The sequence below is a fragment of the Micromys minutus genome, assembly GCF_963924665.1.
Source record: "Micromys minutus genome assembly, chromosome: 30".
NCBI classification, from domain to species: domain Eukaryota; kingdom Metazoa; phylum Chordata; class Mammalia; order Rodentia; family Muridae; genus Micromys; species Micromys minutus.
Genome location: NC_137965.1, coordinates 14,100,063 through 14,122,630, shown reverse-complemented (window position 1 = coordinate 14,122,630; position 22,568 = coordinate 14,100,063). Strand labels below are relative to the sequence as shown.

General features: G+C 41.5%; 1 protein-coding gene across 9 annotated transcripts in view; it reads left to right on the top strand.

Moving 5' to 3' along the window:
• The window catches only part of SYNE1 (spectrin repeat containing nuclear envelope protein 1), a gene marked incomplete at its 5' end in the record, with an annotated part of 433,140 nt that overhangs the window by 316,592 nt on the left and 93,980 nt on the right, over positions 1-22,568 (top strand). For all 9 annotated transcript variants that reach the window (XM_080941779.1, XM_080941780.1, XM_080941776.1 and 6 more), the window contains 10 exons: positions 5,546-5,647; positions 8,404-8,523; positions 11,119-11,319; positions 14,239-14,412; positions 16,290-16,421; positions 17,592-17,788; positions 18,800-18,932; positions 19,298-19,480; positions 21,154-21,303; positions 22,300-22,476. In XM_080941779.1, the coding sequence (XP_080797905.1) occupies positions 5,546-5,647; positions 8,404-8,523; positions 11,119-11,319; positions 14,239-14,412; positions 16,290-16,421; positions 17,592-17,788; positions 18,800-18,932; positions 19,298-19,480; positions 21,154-21,303; positions 22,300-22,476 (1,569 nt within the window). The remainder of the gene's footprint in view (positions 1-5,545; positions 5,648-8,403; positions 8,524-11,118; positions 11,320-14,238; positions 14,413-16,289; positions 16,422-17,591; positions 17,789-18,799; positions 18,933-19,297; positions 19,481-21,153; positions 21,304-22,299; positions 22,477-22,568) is intronic.

Sequence of the window (22,568 nt, the reverse complement as noted above, 5' to 3'; positions counted from 1 at the left end):
TGAAACCTTTTCTGTCTCAAGTCACTGGAAAAAAATGGAAAAGTCACTGATAAACTTTTAGTGCTGATGTGTTTCATGCCCGATAAAAAGGACCCTTTTCAGAATACTTAATTTCAATGGAAGCTATCTTCAGCCATCACAGAAGAATTTGATGTAATTTTTGATTTGTCAAAAAAAAGTTACTATGAAGAATCAAATATTACATTTACCAAGAAACATGGAACTTTCTAGATAGTCATATAAAGGGACAGATCATTACTACTTTCAAATAATCTGTAGTCTTAAAAAATAGAAATGAGGGATGGAAAGATGGCTCAGTGGTTAAAGATGCTTGCTGCCAAGCCTGAAGACCTGAATTTAATCCCCTGAGCCTATTTGCTGTCAGGATAGAACTGACCCCCACAGGTTAGCCTCTTACTTTAACATGTGTGCTGTAGCACACATACATGAAATAAACACACACACATATAATATGAATATATATCATATGAACCATTTTTAGATCTCTATAACATCCCCACTAGGTATTTGTTGTTGAAATAGAATGAATATTAAGACTAAGTTTCATAAAGCTCACAAGTTTATTTTGTTGGCTTTATCTGCTGTCCTTAGTTATAAAATCAATCCTGCAGACTGGGCTTTGAGTCCCTAAGTAGCCCAAACTGTCCTATCCCAACAACCATGTGCTTCAAATTCCAGCTTTGACACTTGCTACTGTATAATCTTAATTGCTTCATTACCTTGAGCCTCAACATCCTCATCTATACCCACAGCCCCTGCCTCACAATATTGTAAGGCTTCAATACGTTTAAACTCTTTGAGATACTCTCAGTAGATTTTAATACATAACAAGTAGTCAACTAATTTCACTACCGTCATATTTTGGTATTGAGTAGTGTCAGAAAAGACAAAGGATCTAAAATCAGTGGAACATTTACATTACTTCTCCAGGTTTCCTTGGCACTCAAGAGGTGGGAAGGGATTTAAGAGAGCACTTCTGCAGTGTATGGTATGGGAGCAGCGGGCAGGAGAGAGAGGCAGACCGACTCAAGGTTCATTCTGAGTAGGAAGGCATTTGGTGATGGCTTGGATGTGGGGAATGAGGGAAAGCATGCCTGCTTAGGAGACGAAGGATGCAGGCTTGCACATCTGGAGGGCTCAGCAGACAAAGGAGGCAGATAGAGAGCAAGGAATAGACCACACTGCTGGAAGAGCCTTGATGGAGGTATGGGTGAAGTTAAGATACGCACAGGAAGAGTCACAGGAGGCATCAGAGTGTATGGCCTTGGTGGGACTCACATCTATGCTTGTTAGAATGCCTAGCGTAGAACAAGGAGAGGGAAATCCACTTGAAATCAGAAAAGCAGGGTTGATTTTTGGGTGTTATATTTTGCACACATGTATATTGACTGTGCCTGGAAAGTCATCAGCCCCATTACAGTATGGAAAGTTAATTTGTATTATCTGTGAAGAAAATTGCCAGATGATTACAGCATATTAGTCTGCAAGACATGTAAGAGGTGAACTTAGCCATGCAGTTGTGAACCCCTCAGAGGTGTATCTACTTCTGCCTAGTTGCTTATACCTAGTTAATGGATATGGCAGTTTCGAGTTTGCTAATTATAACCAGTAACTGAGCATAACTTTTCCAGAATTTAGTTTTTCAAAGGGGACCATGGAAATAACTTGTAATCCTGAAACTCTTTAAATTGCGTCCTCTGTTTTTCTGCCAAGAAGTTCCTACTTGTTCCTTGGTGGCCAGCTCATGAACAAAAAGTGACAATTCAAATGGTGATGTTCCAAACTTAATTGAAGGAAAGAACCCCAGTGATAGCCCAATAAAAGGTCAATTTGTATTCAGGAACCATGTTCTTAGCATGGGCTGTATCATTGGTACTCAGTAGTTATTGACATGGTACTTACTCATTTGTCCTCCACATCATTGATTAGAACTGCCTCCTTTCAGACAACATTACTCTAGGATTCCCTCCCCAACCAAAACTGTCTGAAAAGATACATAGGTGATCTGTATGTGTTTCTGTCACAGGCAGATTAGCTGTCGCTATTCCTGTTTTTGCCCATAAATTTACCCCAAAATATATTTCAGTATGTTGAAAAATACTGAATATTTGTAAGTGACTTTTAAAAGTGAGAAGCGAAGGGATTCTTACCAGCTGAAAGCTTCAAAATGTCGTCCATGAATTTGTTTTTCAGATGACTCAGACCCTTCCTTTACTCCCTGACTGAAGGAAGTAAATTGTGGTATCTGTTCTATCTATTAAGTACTGATTTCTTTTACTGCTGCATCACAAGTATATAAAAATAATCAGCTGAATCCTTTGGATTTACTCCTTCTTGTTTTATATTCTTACGAAAACAGTAAGCATAAAGCCATTGTCACCACCCAGCAATTCTTAGTAATTTTTCCACGAACCGCATCATTGTTCTCTTGACTAGTCTCTCCCAACAGTTAACCATGGCTTCCAGAAATAGCAGCTGTGTTTCCTTAAATGTTAAGTAGGACACGGGGGAAACACCCTACTGAAAAGACAAAGGAGGGTATTAGGAAGTATACATACTGCATTTCTAACCCATGCTAGGTTACCTCTACTCATCTGTCCTTTAGATAAAGTGAACAAACACAAACTTTAGTATATTTAGACACCGATGGACATTCAGAAGTAAACAGAGTACCCCCAACATGGGCAACAGAAGTAAACAGAGTACCCCCATCATGGACAACAGTTAGGACTTCTTGCTTTCGTTCTACTCAAATGAGGGAGAAGCATCTTTTATTTTTGCTTATTTAAAAAGTCCTGGTTATAATTCTAAGAGCCCGTGACCTCTCCCTGAGTGCTGTTGAGTAATAGGAACATAGTTGGAACCCATGAAAAACCCATTATTTCTCCAGTACTCTCAGAATAATTTCCTTATTACATTAGTTGCTGATCTTGCAGCCCAGCTTGAGTTTTGGTTAGTGACAACTGTTGCTTTTCATATGTTTAGCACTATATTCTCATTTCCAACCCCCTTCCTTTGTACCTGCTTCCCTCCTTCTTTCCCTCCTTTTTATCATTTCTAGTGATCAAGCCCCTGGGAACTTTTGTATGCTAAAAGAAGACTACAGAACTCACCATACCACCAGCCCTCAAACTTTTTTGCCCAACTTATACATTCTGCATTTTTAGCCCTGCGTTGTATTGCCTGCATACATTCATTTTAAGGGATACATTTACTTCTATTTTATGATATGAGTATTTTACCTGCATATATATGTGTATAACACTAGTGCCCTAAGAAGTCGAAATAGGGCCCTGGATTCCCTGGAACCGGTGTTAGAGATAGGTGAAAGAGACCATGTGGCTACTAGGAACCAAACTTGGCTCCTCTGCAAGAGCAGGAAGGACTCTTAACTTCTGAGCCATCTCTCCAGCAGCCCTTGCATACATCCTTCCCCCCCCCCCCCAATTTAAACAAATTTTATCCAAGAATAAATCAACATTTTCTTTCTTTTTATTAAAGATAGACTTTTTTCCCTCGCATAATAGATCCTGATTACCATTTCCCCTTTCTTTCTTCCCAGCTCCTCCCCACCCCCCCTCCAATCCAGATCCACCTCCTTTCTGTCTCATTAGTAAACAAACAGGCTTCTATGGGAATATGATATAATATGATATGATATGATATAGCAACAAAGCATAAAACAAAAGCTAACACATCAGAACTGGACAAAACAAACAAAAAAAAAACAATAGAAGACACAAGAAAGAGACCTGCTTGTTTTGCACATTCAGGAATCCTATAAAAGCATTAAACTGGAAGCCATAATGTATACACAAAGCTCTGTAGGGTAAGAAGAAAGAGAAAAAAATATATAGATGTATATATGATTTTTTTTAAAGAAGGAAAAGCTCTGACACAACTTTATGAAATAAAAACACCCCCAAAGAAGCTGTTGAGTCCACTTTCTGTTAGCTATCTAGTGCTTGGCATGTAGCTTCCCTTTGAGAGAAGTGTGTTTCCCCAGTGTGATTGATTCCTTTGGAGGAAACTAAATTTTCATATTCTTGCTTGGGGAATGTGCTGTCTCAGTCCATGGCCAGTTCCTCACTGAGTAGGATGCCATGAGTTAAAACTTTGACCTGTGATGACCAGTCAACCCCTCATCCCTGTTTGCTACTTATGAGAGATCGATCCAGATCTGGTGACAAATGCCTTTGGTCTCAGTTCTCTCAAGTTTGAGGTAGAAGGATTGCAAGTTAAGGTCAGTCCGGCTGACTTAGCAAGACCCTTGTCTAAAAGGAAAATTGAAACAGAGAGCCAATGTGGTACCTCAGTGAGAAACCACATCCCTAGCATGCAAGAGGCTCAGAGCTCAACCTGAATGCCATAAATCAAGAGAAACAGCAATGGCAAAAATAGAAAACATAAAAGAATGAAAAGGAAAAGACCTTATTGCCTTATATTTCTGGGAATGTGTCAGCATTTATATAATGAAATTATTGTTTCAGCACACGGTGCCCTTTGAAATGAGTGTAAGAATTTGGGTGACTATCTCTTATATGTCTCATTCAATACAAGTATGTACTGGGTAGTTAAGAGGAGTGATGATGATCATAAGACTCGGCTGAGAACTTTCTGTAATATCATTTTCTGTCTCTTTGGTATACATAGATAGTATTGATTTTCATACTTTTTAAAAAGCCAGAAATGCATGCTATGGTTCAGCACTTAAGAGCACATGCTGTCCTTCCAAAGAATTGGGATTGGTCCCTAACAGTTTCTCCAGTTCCAGGGTATCCGATGCCCTCTTCCAGCCTTCCTGGGTACCTTCGTTGACATACTCAGACACATACACATAAATAGAAACTAAATCTTAAAAGCTTTACAATTCAAATTTAATTTAAAAGTCCAAAGTTGTTAAAATAATATATTTGGAAGGACATGCACTGGTTACATACAACACTATATCACAGTATGGTTTTATAGAAAGGACGTGAGCTTCTCTGGAATTAGATGTCTGTAGAGAAATTCCCATGTTTTTGTGTGACACTGAAATTCCAGTACATGTGAACAAATGCCCACTTACCCCAGAGGAAAATAAAGGATAAAGTTATGTAAGGATGCCACCAAGGTCCAATTTGGTGAATAGTGAATTTTATTGGAGTTTTTTAAGAAATATGGAGCAGATACATTATCAAAGCCTAACCAGTTCTTACTACTTAAATATACTTGGGGTAAAGAAGGGGCCTAGTGCATCTGCTCAGTTTCATGGACTTCCTTTGAGTTGTTTTCTTCCTGTCTTAATGTGTTTCCTTCTAGGGAAGAATCTTTCACCTCCTCTTAGCACATGTTACTGTTTCACCATCCTTTTAATATCGTCTTTCTACCAGTTTTCCCCTGAGGATAGAAGGTTTTAATCTTGGAAGAGACTGCGATACAATACTCAGATGCAGAGGGGTGTCCATGTGTCATCTTCTTGAATCTGTGTGATATTTGTAACCATCCTATTCCCATGTTGTCTTTCTACGGCTTTCCTCCTCAGAATGACCTGAAGGTGTTGTTTACATCATTAGCTGACAGCAAGTACGTCATTCTGCAGAAGCTGGCAAACGTGTTCGAACAGCCGATTGTGGAACAGATAGAGGTATGTACAGGCATGTCCCAGAAGAGCAGATATTGTGTGTATGTATGTATGTATGAATATATATATATTCATATATATATATATGGCATTTTTATTCAATATATATTTTGGATTTCAATGCTGGGTTTGGCATAAAGTACCCAATGATACTGACTTGGTACTTCTATACCTGTTTATGGAATGTGAGGTCAGAATTGACGCCAGTGATAGCTTCTGCTCTGAAGGAATTTGCTACCCCCAAATGCCATCAGACACACTCCCATTATGTAGGGAAGAAAGAGGACAATCTCAGGCAGGGGTCCCCAGTTTCACCTTACTTGAAGGAATTCATCACTGAAGGTACAGGCTAGCTGGCTTGTGAGCTTCTGAGGTCCTGTTTCCACCTCCCATCTGACTTTGGGAGAACTCTGACTACAGACACCTGCTGTCATATCTGGCTTTATGTGGTCCCCAAGGATCTGGATTAGGGTTACCAATAGATCCCTTCACCCACTAAGCCACCTCCTCAGTTCCTGAAAATCTTCTTATTCTATTCTCTTCCTACTTTATTGTTTTGCTCTTTATAGAACGCTGGGTCAGAAATAAGTTTCTCTTAGTTTGTAGATGCTTGTTTCCACTGCTGACTCGAGAAATCCAAAATTTCTTCTGATTCCCAAAGGTCCCTAGGGGTTTGAAACATCACAATTGCATGTCCCAAGGATATAAATAGGAGGGTCTATTTTTATCCCCTGTACTGAGAACTCTGGGCTCTCTTGGTTGGATTTCTATCTTTTTTTTTTTTTTTTTTTTTTTTTTTTTTTTTTGCTTTTTTTTTTTTTTCATCTGTCTGCTTTTGTGAGACTCCCTTCAGCAAGATATGTCACATCTTGTCCACTGTCCTCGTTATTTTTTTCCAAGGGATCTTTTGCTTTCTATCTCTTTTGGTAACACATTATCTTTTTCTTTAACCAAATTCATTCTTTTCTGTGATATATCTGGATCTATTCACAGTTTGGTGATTGTAGGGTTTTGTTTCTTTGGTTGGTTGGTTGGGTTTTGGTTTGGTTTGGTTTGGTTTTGCTACATAATCTATTTGCCCCTGGTCCCTTTATTTCTTTGCTGGAATCATCTCTGCTGGTCATACTGGATATTCTTGACTTCATAGTTATTTTCTGTTGTCTGTATGTCTGGGCTGAGGGATTAAATAGTTGAAAAGGGAACCTGAAGTAAGGATGAAACTTGACAATTTTGAGGAGATACTGGGTCATTGGGCCATTTGTTGGACAAGTTTTAAGCCTCCTCTGTTGGTCTTATGAACCTCATCTTTCTGGACAGTAATGTGACCCCAGTTCTTCGTGAAGCAAAGTAGACTTGGGGGCCTTGTGGACAAAGCTTTGTAATCACAGTTCTCTCATTTGTCTCCTTTATGGTTTCATCCCTCCACCCCTTCCACTCTGCCTCTTTCTCCCTCCCTTCCTCCCTCCCTCCTTTTGTTCTTCCTCCCCTAGAGTATTGCTAGTAGGTGAGCTGCTTCCAGGGTTATAAGCATGGATCACCTCTTCCAACTTTCCCCTTTCAACCCAACACTGAAGCCTACTGCCATATCTGTCTTCCCTTAGTCTACAACACCCCCTTCCATCTCCAGATAATAAATAAACGTTGAGCCTTTCACCTCAGAAGGGAAGAGCAATGTAGCAGGAAGCAGGGATAGGGATTTTATTCTCTCTGCAGATGTCACCAGCTCCCTGCCTCTGTCTCTCAAGTTACCGAGACTCCCAATGCTCTAAACTTGGTGGTACAATTCTTCTGCTAGGATAGGTTTCAGCTTTCTTGGCATTAGTAAAACTTCATATATATTTGTTTGAATTCTAACTTTGAAAACTTGTTGCTCTTAATTGTGGTCCCTCTTTATGTGCCCCAGCAGATTTATGGCAAAAAGCATTTCAAAAAAAATTAAACAAATATTTGCTATTGTTTCAGAGAGCTTTCAGGTCAGGAAAAGGGGGACACATGTTCCATCTGCCATCTGGAATCCAGACTCCTCTCATTCTCAAGGGCATCTGGGTTGTAGTTCTTCCAAAAACCCACTTAGACCAGGGTCTGTTGGTCTGGCGCTCCCCACTCCATTCCTCTATCAGAGACGAGTTGTGTCACAGATTTTAGTGCCTAATTCTATTGAGATTTGGGTTGTTTTCTATTGGCATCCTCACAAGAGAGTGTCAGCTCCTTGATATTTAGGGCCAAGTCTCCTCTTCCTAGAGACCTCACATCAGGCAGACAAGGCTCAGCCAATTTAATCCTTGCTAACTGATTTTTCCACTTTAGAGTGAGGAACAACCATTACTTGACCCTTCGCACTTACCCATTGCCCCACTGATAGTGTTCAGTGATGCTCCATTGCATTTTGGGAAACTCCATGGCTCCCTAGACATCTCAGGACCAGACTTTATTCACAGTCTATCCTACATGCTGCTTCTAATGTAGGGTGGTTTGTCTACACATCCCTGGTCCAAGGAGGCCTTTCCTCTCCCAGTTCTCCACCCTAGTCCTGCCCTTCCTCCTTGCCTAATAAAGATGGTGTGTAATATAATAAAAGACCTTCTCTTTCTCCAGTAGTATGTGCTGATGCTTTTTATGTTTTTTTTAAAGTTAGTCTCTTCCTATGTATTTAAAATAAATTTTGAAAGTAAAGGAAAAGAAAAAGGGAAAGTCAAAAAGCTTCTGTGGAGCAGAATTGTTCTTCAGAGCCTGAACAGACCATTGTGAATCTTCCCTAGGCCATACAGCAGGCTGAAGAGGGCCTAAGGGAGCTTGATGGTGGAATCTCTGAGTTGAAACGGCGGGGCGACAAGTTGCAAGTGGAACAGTCTGCTCAGCAAGAACTCTCCAAGCTCCAGGTACTGTGCCTTGTGAGGCAGCTCAGCCTCAGTGGCCGATCCTAACTGAAAAACCATGTACATGTTTGCACCATCCTCTTGGAAATTTGTTCAAGCAAATGTCATGTCATTTAGGCATTGACTTTTATTTAGAAGTAACAAAACTTTTCTCAACTTTTGGTCATTTTTCATACAGTGGAGTGATTCATTTTCTCAGGCAGCTAGCCTCCCTATTTTTTTGTTTGTTGTTTTGACATGTGTCCTTATGGAGACATCTAAACACCATGCCATAGTTCAGTGGTAGGATTTATTTCTTCACTTCTGCTCTCGGAAATATAATTGTCCTCATGACCCCTGCCTAGTAAAATTAAAGTCGAGAGGATTTTCATCTAATATTGTAATTTATTTTTAGGGATGACTTTACAGAATAAATATTCAAGGTAAGGCCTTTTAGAACACGGGTTTCAAACTGAGCGTTTATCTGCCACGCATGCTGGAATATGAAATAAAAATGTTCAATTCCAGAACAGCCACAGGACTCCTAAAGTTTGGAAATGCGTGCAGACTTTTCCATTATTTTTCCTGGAGAAAAGAAAGGAGGGAAGGAAGGAAGGAAGGAAGGAAGAAAGGAAGAAAGGAAGAAAGGAAAAAAGGAAGAAAGGAAGGAAGGAAGAAAGAAAGAAAGAAAGAAAGGAGGCAAGGAAGGAAGAAGGAAGCGAGGGAGGAAGGAAGGAAGGAAGGAAGGAAGGAAACCATTTAACATTAATTCTGACACCTGACAGAACTACTACATGGGGTAAAAGGATGGAACTAAAACACCTTCCCAAACCTGTGAAGTTTAACACATTATAGAAAACAAGCTGCATTTTTAAACTATGTGCAGTTGGGTATCGCCGCACAAGGCTAGTTAGTTTTCATCTCTGGGTTTTACTGCAGAACACTTGGGGATGGCGGTGAGTCAAACACTAAGTCCCAAGTCCTTCTCCGGAGAAAATAAAAAGGCACTCACAAACAAGAAGTTACTCTCGGTTGGATGGTCTCAGGCCCTTGGCTAACATTTTGAAATGTCACAGTACAAACCTCCCCCGCCCTCTTGCCCTTCCTTTAGATCATTTTCCCATAGTGCTTCAGCGTCAGGTGTAAGAGTCAATCGTCATAGCCGTAAATAATGAGCATTCGAGTTGAACTTTTCCACATTGAACAGCTTTGGCTGTCCCACCTCAGTATGACGCATTAATCAGATCCGTATGCCTCCAGTAAATTCTGTTTGCTGTCTCACCATCTCCTAAAGCATCTTCCCAGATCAAAGAGTTGTTTACTTCACCACATTTGGCGGAACCAGTTGTTTTAAGACTAAATGTTTTGCTCTTCACACTAATGCCCCAAGTTTTTTGTTTGTTTGTTTGTTTTTGTGGGTTATTTTGTTTTTTTGTCGTTCACTGTTTAAAGGGCCATCTGTGATCTGATACTATTTAGCCATCAGAAATGTGAGAGTTTCTCTGTTCATTTATTATAAGATTAAATAAATATTAAGATCGTGATAACCATAAGAATCAGGTTTTCCCTCTGTGACATCTCTCTTCATCTTGGGGACATTTTTGTTCAGCAGCTTAACCCCAAATCACATCATAGATGACCAACAGCCAAAGAAGACAGGATGCTGCCTCATGAGTCATTTCTAGGAAATACTTTGTTTTAGATTGCTTGGCATCTTATTTATTTTAACTTTTATGGGTATGAATATTTAGGTTATGTGTATGTCTGGGCACCATGTGTGTGCCTGGTACCACAGAAGTCAGAAGAGAATGTTAGATCTCCTCAGAGTTGTGTTTGGTTGTGAGCCACCAACGGGATGTTGGAGCCTTTGGTAGAGCAGCCAATGCTGTTAAAAGCTGAGATTTTTTTCTCTCCCCCCACTCCTCTCCCTTTCCCTCTCCCCCTTCTTTGCTTTTTGCTTAGAATCTTGAAACCGTTAAGCTTTTTGAATGTGCTAGAGATCAAAACCAAAGCCCTATGCATGTTAGTTAAGTAAGTGCTCTGTCAACCCTATATTTTTACTCTTTAATAAATATAAATTGTATAAATAAAATTGTATAAATATAAATACAAATTGTATCTAATATTTGGCATAAGACTGTAATCTTACTTTTGCCCAAATGGTTCTTTTCGCATTATGTTATTCACTTCCTTTGCCCTTCTCTAGAGATACCCCATTGTTAAATCTTTGTGAATTCAGTTGTTCTTTAGTGATTCTATGATTTATGACTTCGTTATTAAGAGAACAATCAAATTTAAAACAAAAGGGAATATGTAAGATTGCCAAGCAAGATGAACAACAGAGCTTGAATTAACCAAGGACCAAGCTCCAGGAAAGCCATGGCCCCAGGCACGTGTATTAGGAGATGCAGAGAGAAAGAGAGATGACCAGAGTGTCTCTTTTCCTGTTTGAGATATTTCCCAGGAAGGCTCATAAGAAATACAGGCAGCTTGCTTCCACCCAGAGACTCCCTGCAAGATTCATTGGGGGGAGACGTGACCTTGGTTGGATATTGGGCTGGTGATGGGATCGGTACTGTGACTTTGCGGTTGAGACTAGTGTTGGTGCCTCTGCCTCAGGACATGTATGATGAGCTGCTGGTGACCATCAGCTCCCGGAGGAGCAGCCTCAACCAGAACCTTGCACTCAAAAGTCAGTATGATAAGGCTCTGCAAGATCTGGTGGACCTGCTGGACACTGGGCAGGAGAAGATGGCAGGGGACCAGAAGGTCATTGTAACCTCCAAAGAAGAAGTCCAGCAACTGCTCAGCAAGCACAAGGTGAGCAGAGACCGGGAAATAGTACATTCGCAAACCCTTATGTAGAGTGCTTTGGTATCTCCAACTGAATATGCCTGCTTTTTATGAGCTATACTTGTAGAATGACACTTCTAAGTTGTCTATAGGCATCTGTTCAAATCCCTTGGCATCTGGAGTAAAGAAAAATGGCAAAGGGGCATTTTTATAATTTTTGAAATTACAGATAAGTAATTTCATCAGTAATTTTACTTATCAGTTCTCCATGGATATTAACCCCACTCTCACCATATATGAACTTTAATCAAGGAGAAACTGAAAGCCTTTCATTAGAGGGACTCAGGCTCTTTTGTTCTTTTCCTTCCTTCCTTCCTTCCTTCCTTCCTTCCTTCCTTCCTTCCTTCCTTTCTTTCTTTCTTTCTTTCTTTCTAAGACAGGGTTTCATGTACCTCAGGCTGGCCTCAAACCCATTGTATAGCTGAAGGTGACCTTGAACTTCTGATCCTCCTGCCTTCACCACCTCTTGCGATCTGGAATTAAAGGTATATGCAACTAAGCTTAAGTTTATGTGCTCCTGGGCATGGCTCCCAAGACATCATGCATGTGAAATGTAAAAGCTCCACCAATGGTTCCTATCAATCGCTACATTCTTACTCAGTTTCCCCCTTGTATTTGTTAGGGACTCTTAACCACCTGGCTCTCAGTGTTCTCCCTCTCCCCCTCACAGTCCTGCCATAGTCACTCAAGTCTGGGAATACAGGGCTGCCCAGTCCACTTTGGTGTGTGCTACTTGCGTCATTCAGATCTCCTGGCCCTCAAGCACATTCTCCTGTTGTTGCTGTTGGCCTCAGAGAGTTTCCTGGGCATGACAAGAACTTTTACCACGCAATCAGGCTTGGGAACCCCGAGATTGCTTTGTCAGTCTCTTTCCAAATGAAGCTCAGGCTTGTTACTCTTTAGTAATAAATACATGTTTAACACACAAACATATAGTCACACACACACACACACACACACACACACACACACACACACACACACCTAACATAACACATTTTTAGCAATGGCTATGTAACATTTACCAGGCCACAAACTCAGCCTCCCAGGCTATGGGAATTCCCAGAAGAAAAGCAAACAGTCTCATTGAGTTTTAAGTGATTAACATTCTACTGTTGTGTGGCTCTCTGGTGGGTTATTATTTTTGAATTGTGGGGGGGGGGGGAGCTATACTATTTTGCTATTTTTTCCCCAGAGGTTTTCTGTCTGAAGAGTTGTATGATTTATTAAAAGCCTTATCATTTGGCCATGAAAACATTGCTTTAAAGTTTGCAGCTGTTTTTTCTCAAATCTGACCGTAGCAATAAAAGATCACTCTGAATTATTCCAGAAGGGAGACTGGGATCAAGGAGCAATAGAATAACAGGGAAAAGATGCTCAGTTCGGAAAAAGTTTTAAGGGAGTAGGCCCCAGCTGCCACTTGGGCTGCACAGGGGACCCTTTGGTCATGGGAAATGCTGCCAAGGCCAGAGTGGGAGGTAAGCTTGTGTTGAAAGCAGGCTTGACTCCCAGTGCACGTTTGGCTTGGCTGGTCTTTTCCAGCCATGCAATCATTTCATCAATTGGTGATTGGTTAAACATAATGATGTTAAGCTGGGCTTGATGTCACAGGTTTGTTTTGTAATCCCAGCTTCTTGCAAGGTGGAAGCAGGGGTGATTTCAAGTTCAAGGCCTACCTGGGCTAAATAGCAAGTTGAACAGGAGTGAATACATGAGATTTTTATCTGAGAACAGACGATAAAAGAACATCAGCTGCTCGTTTACCTCATGGGTAGAGTGGTTGCCTAATGTTCTTGGGCACCAATCTTGATTCCTGGTACAACGAATCAATTATGATGCTGGTGATGATCAATCTACCCTCTACTGTCCAGTCTGTGTTTTGTGGGAGACCTCTACAGCTTTGGTGGGGAGCAAAGTTACAGTCATATGATAGGAATTAAAACCTCAACTTTGCCCTACTTAACTGGATGACCTTGTGCTAGCTACATAGACTGAATGGCCCTGTGTGTTTACTTGTAAAATGACAGATCAAAGTATTTCACAGACCTTCAGAACTGTCATAAGGATGGCACACGTTGGCTAAAGAGTTTATAATAAGAAGAACTCAGTGTCAGCTGCTGTTATCAATTCCTAGTCCTTCAGTTTCATCCATGGTCCTGGGCTTAAGAACTGGGGTAGAATGAGGCTTATATCCACCTTCTAGGATCTATGTATATAAAAGATAGTGTCTAAAATGTATAAGTTTATGCAGGGGTTCCAATCCCATTGCAAGGAAGTAAAATACAAGGGAAATTAAAAATCATTGGTAACAAGTTATTGTATGCCTAATCTCTCACAAGCAAGGCACAGAAATAGTCTGTGAGCTGGAATGTGTAGGTCTAAGCCCAGGCATGGAAGAAGAAGAGATTGCATCAAGACAGAGGGTGTGAAGATCTGAAGAAGAAGATGAGGGGACTGTTATATCCAAGGGACATGGGAGGCCAGCAGTGTGGCAGGATGGCTAATGACTGTGCCACTGATGTCAGTGTCCCTATGCATAGGATGTCAGCAGGGAACTCTCCTTTATCAACTAGTCACAGATAACAGAGTTTGTCTCAGAGACTTGTGCCTATAGCAGATTGATGAGCCATCTGCACTTGAGTGGGGTCAATAGGGAAGGCCAGCTAGGAGCTCAGAGCCTAGACTTGGCAGGAACCCCCGTAGGAGGCACTCAGTGCCTGGTAAGATGGTGGTTGAGCAGGGTGAGCCAGGATGGAGGAGTGGGCGGAATGATACAGCCTTTGTGTGAACTGTGTTCCATCAGCTAGCTCCCTGTTGAAAGAGTTCTTATCTAGTGCTTAGGTCCAGATGAGATGCTCACCTCCTTCTGTCTGACAAAACTTACAGGAATACTTCCAGGGCCTGGAATCACATATGATTTTGACTGAAATACTCTTCCGGAAGATCATTGGCTTTGCAGCTGTGAAGGAAACTCAGTTCCACGAGGACCGCATGGCTCAAGCCTCAGCTGTGTTGAAGCAGGCTCACAAGAGAGGGGTGGAGCTTGAGTACATCCTAGAGGTGAGCCCGCCCAAGTCAGCATCTTTCTGCAAAACGGAGCTTCTTGGGCCCCCTCATTTTGAATTGTATTTCCCTATGGTCTTGGGTGGTGGGTTTCTCTTTATATTCCGCATGCGATACATTGTAGCGTGAGTCAGCTGGACGAATTCCAGCCTTAGAGAGTATGTGTGAAGATGCTTGCAGACTTGAGCTTCACGCCAAAAATCCTAATTAGGAACATCAAATATGAAAAATGCATACCCCTGGCTTTATCTGTACAGTTATTCTTGTGGTGAGAACTGCCACTGCAGTCTAGAAGCCAGAGGACAGCCTGGGAACAAAGCTTTATGATCTTAGAGCAAAACTATGAAGATTCATTTGTTGTAAAATAACTACCCAGGAGGCTGGAAAGATGGCTCAGCAGTTAAGAAGAGAGCACTTGTTGTTCTTCTAGAGAACATGAGTTTGGTTCCGAAGGGCCACATTTGGGAGACCCATGACTGTTCTGTGGGCACCCTGAACCCATGTGAATATATGCATTCATATACATGTCATTAAACATTAAAAAGCAAAACAGCAGCAGCCTGGAAACTCTGAAGCAAAATAATGAAATAAAAGTTCAAGATTACAGCCACCATAAGCACTGTTCTTAGTCCCCTTTAGGAATTTGCTCTTCTGCCCAAGAAATCCCTATCCCTCGTTCTGGTCACTTGCACCTGCTCATTCATTGTAAGTAAAGAAATAGAGTATGTATTCATCCAACATCTATCAAATTGCCACCAGATTCCCAGGACTGCCCTCAATGAGACTGTGGTCCAATGAGGGAACAAGAACAGACTTCAGAATGCAGAATGATGTCTCTCTACAGGGACCCAAGCAGCCTTTTAAATACCAGATCTTATAAATAATCAGGGGAAAAAATGATGCCGTTTATTAGCAGGGCCCAGACTGTGGAACAGGAGTTGGCCCCTGGGCCAAATGTAGCCTGTTTTATGTAAAGTTATTTGGGTATAAAAGTTTAATTTGATTGTTAATCTCCAACTGCCTTCATCCAATGGGCTGATAAGACCATGTGCAATATATACAAAATGATCCACAAAGCTGAAAATATTTACTATGTGGTTTATTATAGAAAGAGTCTGCAAGCTAATACCCTAGGTTCAGAGCACAAATACATGACCCTGAATACCAAATAGGTAGTCCATAGAGGCTAAGTAATTAGCCACAGAATGCTGGGTAAATTGCTGGCAGATTGGTCCCTTCCTTTGGTTAATAATTAGTTCAGTTGCTCTAAACTGGCCCAGTTCCATTAATCTTCTTATTTTCCTTAAAAGTTTTAGGAGTTATGTTGTATCTCCTTTCTCTTTTTTTTAAATTTAATTTTGTTTTAGTTCTTGAGATTTTTATATACAAATACTATATTTATATCATTTCTGTCCCCTGAACTACTCCCCTCCCCATCTTGTAATTTCATGACCTCTTACACACATACACACACACACTCATACACACATACACACATAAACACATACACACATACACACACATACACACATATACATACACATACACACATACACACACACACACATTGAGAAAGGGATGGGGCTGCACACTTTTAAGGGCCACCCTTGTGTCACTTGCTTTAGATCCATCATCTGTATCCCCAAACAAACACCAGCTAAACAATCCTGGCATTCCTTAAAGCAGATTATCTCCAAAGTACAGATTTTGCAGACATGGGGGAATGCTCCTCTTTTTGTCAGTTGTTTGCTTGGTCTTGTTTTCTTTTTCTGAGGCCCATTGTTACTAACAGCCCAGGCTGTTTTTGAACTTCTGGGATCTTCTCGCCAGCCTCCCTAGGGCTGGGATTCTATTCATGACTGTTGTGTTTGCAGATGTGGTCCCATCTGGAGGAGAATCGCCAGGAGCTCAGCAGACAGCTGGAGGTGATAGAAAGCAGCATCCCAAGTGTGGGCCTGGTAGAGGAGAGCGAGGACAGACTTGTGGAAAGGACAAGTCTCTACCAGGTCTGGACTCCAAGGGTGTCTGGGTGACACCATGAATAACAGTGTTCCCTTTAGAAACTTGCCAATAACTTTTAACAGAATTTAAACAAGTTTAGATAAACTTTGTTCAATCCTTTACTTTTCTTTAAATTTGCTGAAATTCGTGGGTGCACAGAGACTGTGTCTGTATTGTTCATAGTGTAGATGTGTTTTATTATTATTTGATGGTTTCTCATATATTATACGGTGAGTTTTAGCCCCAGCCCCACGTGCCCTCTCTTATCTCCTATTTAAGGCTAAAACCTTGTTACTCACAAGGGTTCCTCCCGGTTTCATGCCTTTTGTGTGTATGTATAACCCCTTGGATTTAATTAGAATTTCTTATTTAAATAAAAACAAAACTTCTTGGTCTGTTGCCATGAAGTAGGTTCTTAGTTCTGTAAAATAGATAATAGACAGATAGATGGTGGATGATAGGTACATAGATAGATGATACATAGGTGAGAGATATAGTTCATACCTAAACTCACACATATATATGCATAGATAATGTAGATGCTAGAGAGATGCTAGAGATGATAGCTTATAGATAGATAGACAGGTAGATAGAAGGACGGACGAACGGACGGATGGACGGACAGACAGACAGATAGATAGATAGATAGTAGACATAGACGACAGATTGATAAATATGACAGACTGACCAACAGACAGATGATTGGTAGATGATAGAGATAAACTATAGACACATATAGATGATTTATAATAGACAGCTATGTGATAGTGTAGACACAGATGGTAGATTTGGATGATAGATACACAGGTAATAGATAATGGAAGGTTGACAATAGATTATAGATGACAAATAGAAAGCACTTTTGGAACTAATGATCTCAACCTTTCAATGTGCTTTCACCAAACCTCTACCAAGCATTTTCTTTTTGTAGTTTAGATGGATGACTTTTAGTGGTATTTCAGCTAAGCGGCTATCAACACATCCAAAGTTCCCAACAAACTAAAAAGGGAACATCCATATTTTCATAATTATGTTTCCAAGTTTTCAGAGCCACAGAGGTGAAGTTAGTTTACGTGTGGGAACAGATAATACCAACATTATAGAGGAATTTTAATGCTCCGTGGCAAAAGCTGCACTAAGTCAAACTCTTAACCCAATGTCATCGACTGTTTCAGCATTTAAAATCCAGCCTTAATGAGTACCAGCCCAAACTGTACCAAGCGATAGATGACGGGAAGCGACTTTTGATGTCTGTCAACTGTTCGGAGCTTGAAAGTCAGCTAAATCAGCTGGGAGAGCGCTGGCTCAGCAATACAAGCAAAGTGTCCAAGGAACTTCACAGACTGGAGACCATACTGAAACACTGGACCAGGTAATAGGATGAGTGTTTGGTACGTGTTTTGATAAGTTCTGCGGCGTAAAACTAAGACTAGTAGACAGTGGGCTTGGGAGAGATCTGCCTATTTAGACAGTGGCGTGGTTTCGAGAGTGAAGACAAACAGAGGGTCCTGATGGGGGACTCTTGTTAAAACCGGCAAGGAGAACAGTGTCCAATGCAGCTCACGCCAAGCTTTCCCTTCACTTCCTTGTCCAGTTGCTGCAAAGCTTTAGAGACAGGGGAAGTGCTGAGTAAGGCTTTTCTTCTCAAGGCCCATGTTATGTTAGATTGTCATTGCTATGAGTGACAGGTGGGGCAAACAATTTACTAGAAGGAATATTTCTCTTGGTACACTTTTCAGAGGTTTCAGACCAAGGTACACCCAGTCTATTGTTTTAGGTTCTAGAACAAAAAGAATAGTGTAGTGGCAAGAACAGATGACAAAGAGACAGGTCACCTTATAGCTGCCAGGAATGGTGTGTGTGCGCACACGCGCAAGTGTGCAAGCATGTACCCCTGTGCGCACATGTCAGAGACATGGCATGCTTCAAGGATAGCTCTGTCTGACCTCCTTCTCTTGATAGTCTTCACTCTAATTCTTCTAGGTTTCCAACACTTTTCCACATAGTGCCCAGCAACTGGGGACCATGCCTTCAACACACATCCCTGGGGCAATATGTTGCACTAACAGAAATATTCAAAGAAGGCAGTTATTTGAATGTTTTTTCGAACAAAGTACTATTTATTTATCACTTTTATCTCAAACACCTTTATTTTCAAACATGACCCAATATTTCCCAATGGCATCAATGCAAGGGGAAAGACATTCGTATTTTTCAGCTTAGCAGTAGGGGCGCCGCAACCCAGAACTGACTTAAGCTATAAATATTAAAAGAAAAGGTACCAATCTTGTACACATTTTTCCCCCAAGTCTTTTGAGGTTCTTGTTTTAACTGACAACAGACACGGAATATTTCCTTCACCAGCTCTTTAATGTGCTTACAGGTACCAAAGTGAAGCTTCCGATCTAATCCACTGGCTCCAATCCGCAAAGGACAGGCTGGCGTTTTGGACTGAGCAGTCTGTGACGGTCCCACAAGAACTGGAAATGGTCCGGGATCATCTCAGTGCTTTCCTGGTAAGTCTGAGGACTTGAGGCATTTGCATCTCTTTTTGCTTCTCCAGCCGGGCTCATGGATCAGTATAGAGGAGGCCAGCTGTTAACAAACACAGAAAAGAAGGCAAAATGCTGTGGGTAGTTTTGAGGTTGACTTTGTATCTAGTGCTGATGCTAAGGCGCTAGGTTGCCTTTCAGGTGATGGGTTAGCTTGAATGTGAAGGTGTAGCACCTTCGATTGTCCCCAGAGACCTCCACGTGACAGAGCCCTTGATGTATGGAAGTAATCGGTCTGTACTCTAGATTGCTCTCTGTCCTTAAAGGAAAAGCTCTGGCTAGTCATTGCTAAATTGAACCTTGTGACTTTTTTTTTTTTTTTTTTAAAGGAGTTCTCTAAAGAAGTAGATGCCAAATCTTTCCTAAAGTCATCAGTCACAAGTACAGGAAATCAGCTTCTTCGATTAAAGAAGGTGGACACAGCTGCCCTGCGTGCGGAGCTGTCCCGCATGGACAGCCAGTGGAGTGACCTACTGACAGGCATCCCTGTTGTGCAGGAGAAGCTCCATCAGGTACCCAGAGAGGGCTGGCTTACTCTGTAACAGTTGGTTTCCAGCATAGAAGTGCAAATTAGGGTTATCTAAGAACTTGTCTTTTCTCTCTGCTGTTGCAGCGTGTATTAAAACTGAACCATTTCTACAAATCCCTCTTCGGATGATGTTTCTTCCTAAAGCAGTCTCTCTGTCTGTCTGTCTTTCTGTCGGTCTGTCTGCCTGTCTGTGTGTGTCTCTGTCTCTCCTCTCTCTCTCTGTCTCTCTCTCCCTGTCTCTCTCTGTCTCTCTCTTTCTGTGTGTGTGTGTGTGTGTGTGTGTGTGTGTGTGTGTGTTAGAAACTTGATTTGAAAATGTTGACCCTGTTTAAACTTACATTTCATGGGGCAAATCTAGGCACCTGGTACAATTGTGAAGATCTATAACATCTCTAAAAGACCTGTCATCTGACATTCAAGGAAGAAACTGGGTTTTACTCAATATAAGAACAGTCACGTACCAGTTACAGAAGGTTCTGTAAGTAGGTGCTTGGTCCATTTTGCCATTGTTCAAACGGCCATGCATACTTACCACAAACCAAGGGATCAGCGCAGGCGCCTTAGTCTATCATAACTTTGTGGGTCCTCCATTGTATTTGGGGTACCACATGAGGCACTGCTTTTCAGCTCATGACTCTCTTTCCTGGAACTCTAGAACAGTTTCATTTATTGTCTCTTTAACATTCATCACCGTGAACCAGGTATGAGAGATGTTTTAATACATACGCTGTTTCTCTTCAATGGCTGTATTTGTGTAGAAAAGTGGAGAAGTCCCATCTTTCTCTCCTTTCAGAGCCTCATAGAATTAGGTCCTATTATTTAATTTTATATATATTTGGAGACAGGGTCTCAATCTTGTAGCCCCTGGTGGCTTTGAGTTTGTGGTGATCCTCTTGCTTCAGCTTCTGAAACAGCTGGGGCCTATAGGCATGACCATATTTATCCGTATTTAAATGATGGCTTTGTTTCTGCAAGTCACTGTGCTCATGGTGGGCACAACTGTTTGGCATATGAAGTAAGGTTCAGAATTCTGAGATTGGCTTCCAGGGGTAAAGTCAGAGTGCCAGAGAGCAGAGGACAAGATGGCGTGCCTTCTGTGTGGTGTTTTCCTCCTTTTTTTTTTTTTTTTTTCTCACAATGTGCAGATATTTTACAAGATACCCAACAAAACACATCTGTTGAGTGGCTTGTAGTTAAGTTCCCCCCGCCCCAAACTCATAAAACTAGCTGTAAAGGAAGAATATGTTTTCTTGCTGGTGTTTTGATTAATTAGTTAATATTTATGGTTTGAGATGCCGAGTAAGCATTAGGTGTCTTGTCTTATTGGGTTTGCCTGAGGTTTTAGTTCTCCTGATGTGTTAATAGAAATCTGCATTGAGTTCTTTAGTTAACACAGCTGGTCTCACTCTAGGTCATGACCTCTTTGGGGGGAGGGGCATGTCAAACAACAAATAGTGTTAGACTATTGGAAAACACAGATATTTCCATTAAAATCCATAACAGTGGTAAAATGACAGGAGAAATAGAAGAGGGTCACCACCACCTGAGGAACTGTATTAAAGGGTTACAGGGTTAGGAAGGTTGAGGACAACTGTGTTAACAGGAGTCACATCTGAACCTTAATGTTTTGAACTCATCCTGTCCCCTCTTTCACAGCTCCAGATGGACAAGCTGCCTTCCCGCCATGCTATTTCTGAGGTCATGAGTTGGATCTCGCTCATGGAAAGTGTCATCCTGAAGGATGAAGAGGACATAAGAAATGCCATCGGTCACAAGGCAATTCATGAATACCTTCAGAAATACAAGGTAAAGGACACTTTGAGGTTTTCATTTTTGGCCTCTTAGACGTTCATTGGAAGGAGCTCAGAAACTCAAACCAGGGCTTCAAATGGATGGATATTCCCCACGAAATAAACCGGCAGAGACAGTCAAAAGCAAGCTCGTGAAGAGATTAAATACCGAGGCAGGGTGCTAGTGTGCTAGATACTTTTATCTTGCTGACATATCCTGACTATAGGATCTTAGGAAAGAAAGGGTTCATCCTGGCTAATAATTCCAGTGGGGATAAAGTTTGTAACAGAGGAAAAGGCCTGGCAAAAGGAGTTTGAGACTGGCCAAACTCATTCCATCTGCATGCAGAAGGGGTGAGGCAGGGCACAGAAAATGGGGCCATGTATGAAGCCGCACAGCCTGACCCTGGTTATATACTTCCTCTAGGCCCTCCAGTCAGCCTCTGCTTTTTTAAATGTCCAATAACCTTCCCAGAGAACATCCAGAACAGGGGACAAAGTGCCCAAAATCCTGGACCTATGGAGGACATTACACACTCAAACTGTAACACATTAAAAACACAATTATTCACCAATTTCGACATATCATACAAATGCTATTTATATTATATCTACTATTTATATTTGTGTAATTTTAATTTATTTTTTAAGATGTATATGTTTATTACATACGCAGCATTCTGCCTGCACGTGCACCTGTGTGCCAGAAGAGGGCATCAGATCCCATTGCAGATGACTGTGAGCCACCATGTGGTTGCTGGGAATTGAACTCAGACCTTTAGAAGAACAGCCAGTGCTCTTAACCTCTAAGGCATGTCTCCAGCCCCTTGTGTAATTTCATGAACATACATGAATACATACTTGAGCCCCTAACATAGCAAGTCATGTAAAGAGGCACAGATGGTGTCAAGTGAGTGAAGTCACGGGATCAAGGCTTTCCAACTCCTGGAAACAGGCTAAGCCTCTGTGACACAGGGAAGCCTCTCATCTGAGTCTCTTGCCTCCCTTCCAGGGTTTCAAGATAGACCTGAACTGCAAACAGCTGACGGCGGACTTTGTGAACCAGTCGGTGCTCCAGATCAGTAGCCAGGACGTGGAGAGCAAGCGCAGCGACAAGACGGATTTTGCCGAGCAGCTTGGAGCGATGAATAAAAGTTGGCAGCTCTTGCAAGGTCGAGTGGGTGAGAAGGTGAGCGGGGGAGCCTGCCCTGATCCTGATGAGGATCCCGAGAGCAGGCTAAGGCTGGCAGGAAACCATTGCTCAAGTGGTGGCTCTAGACG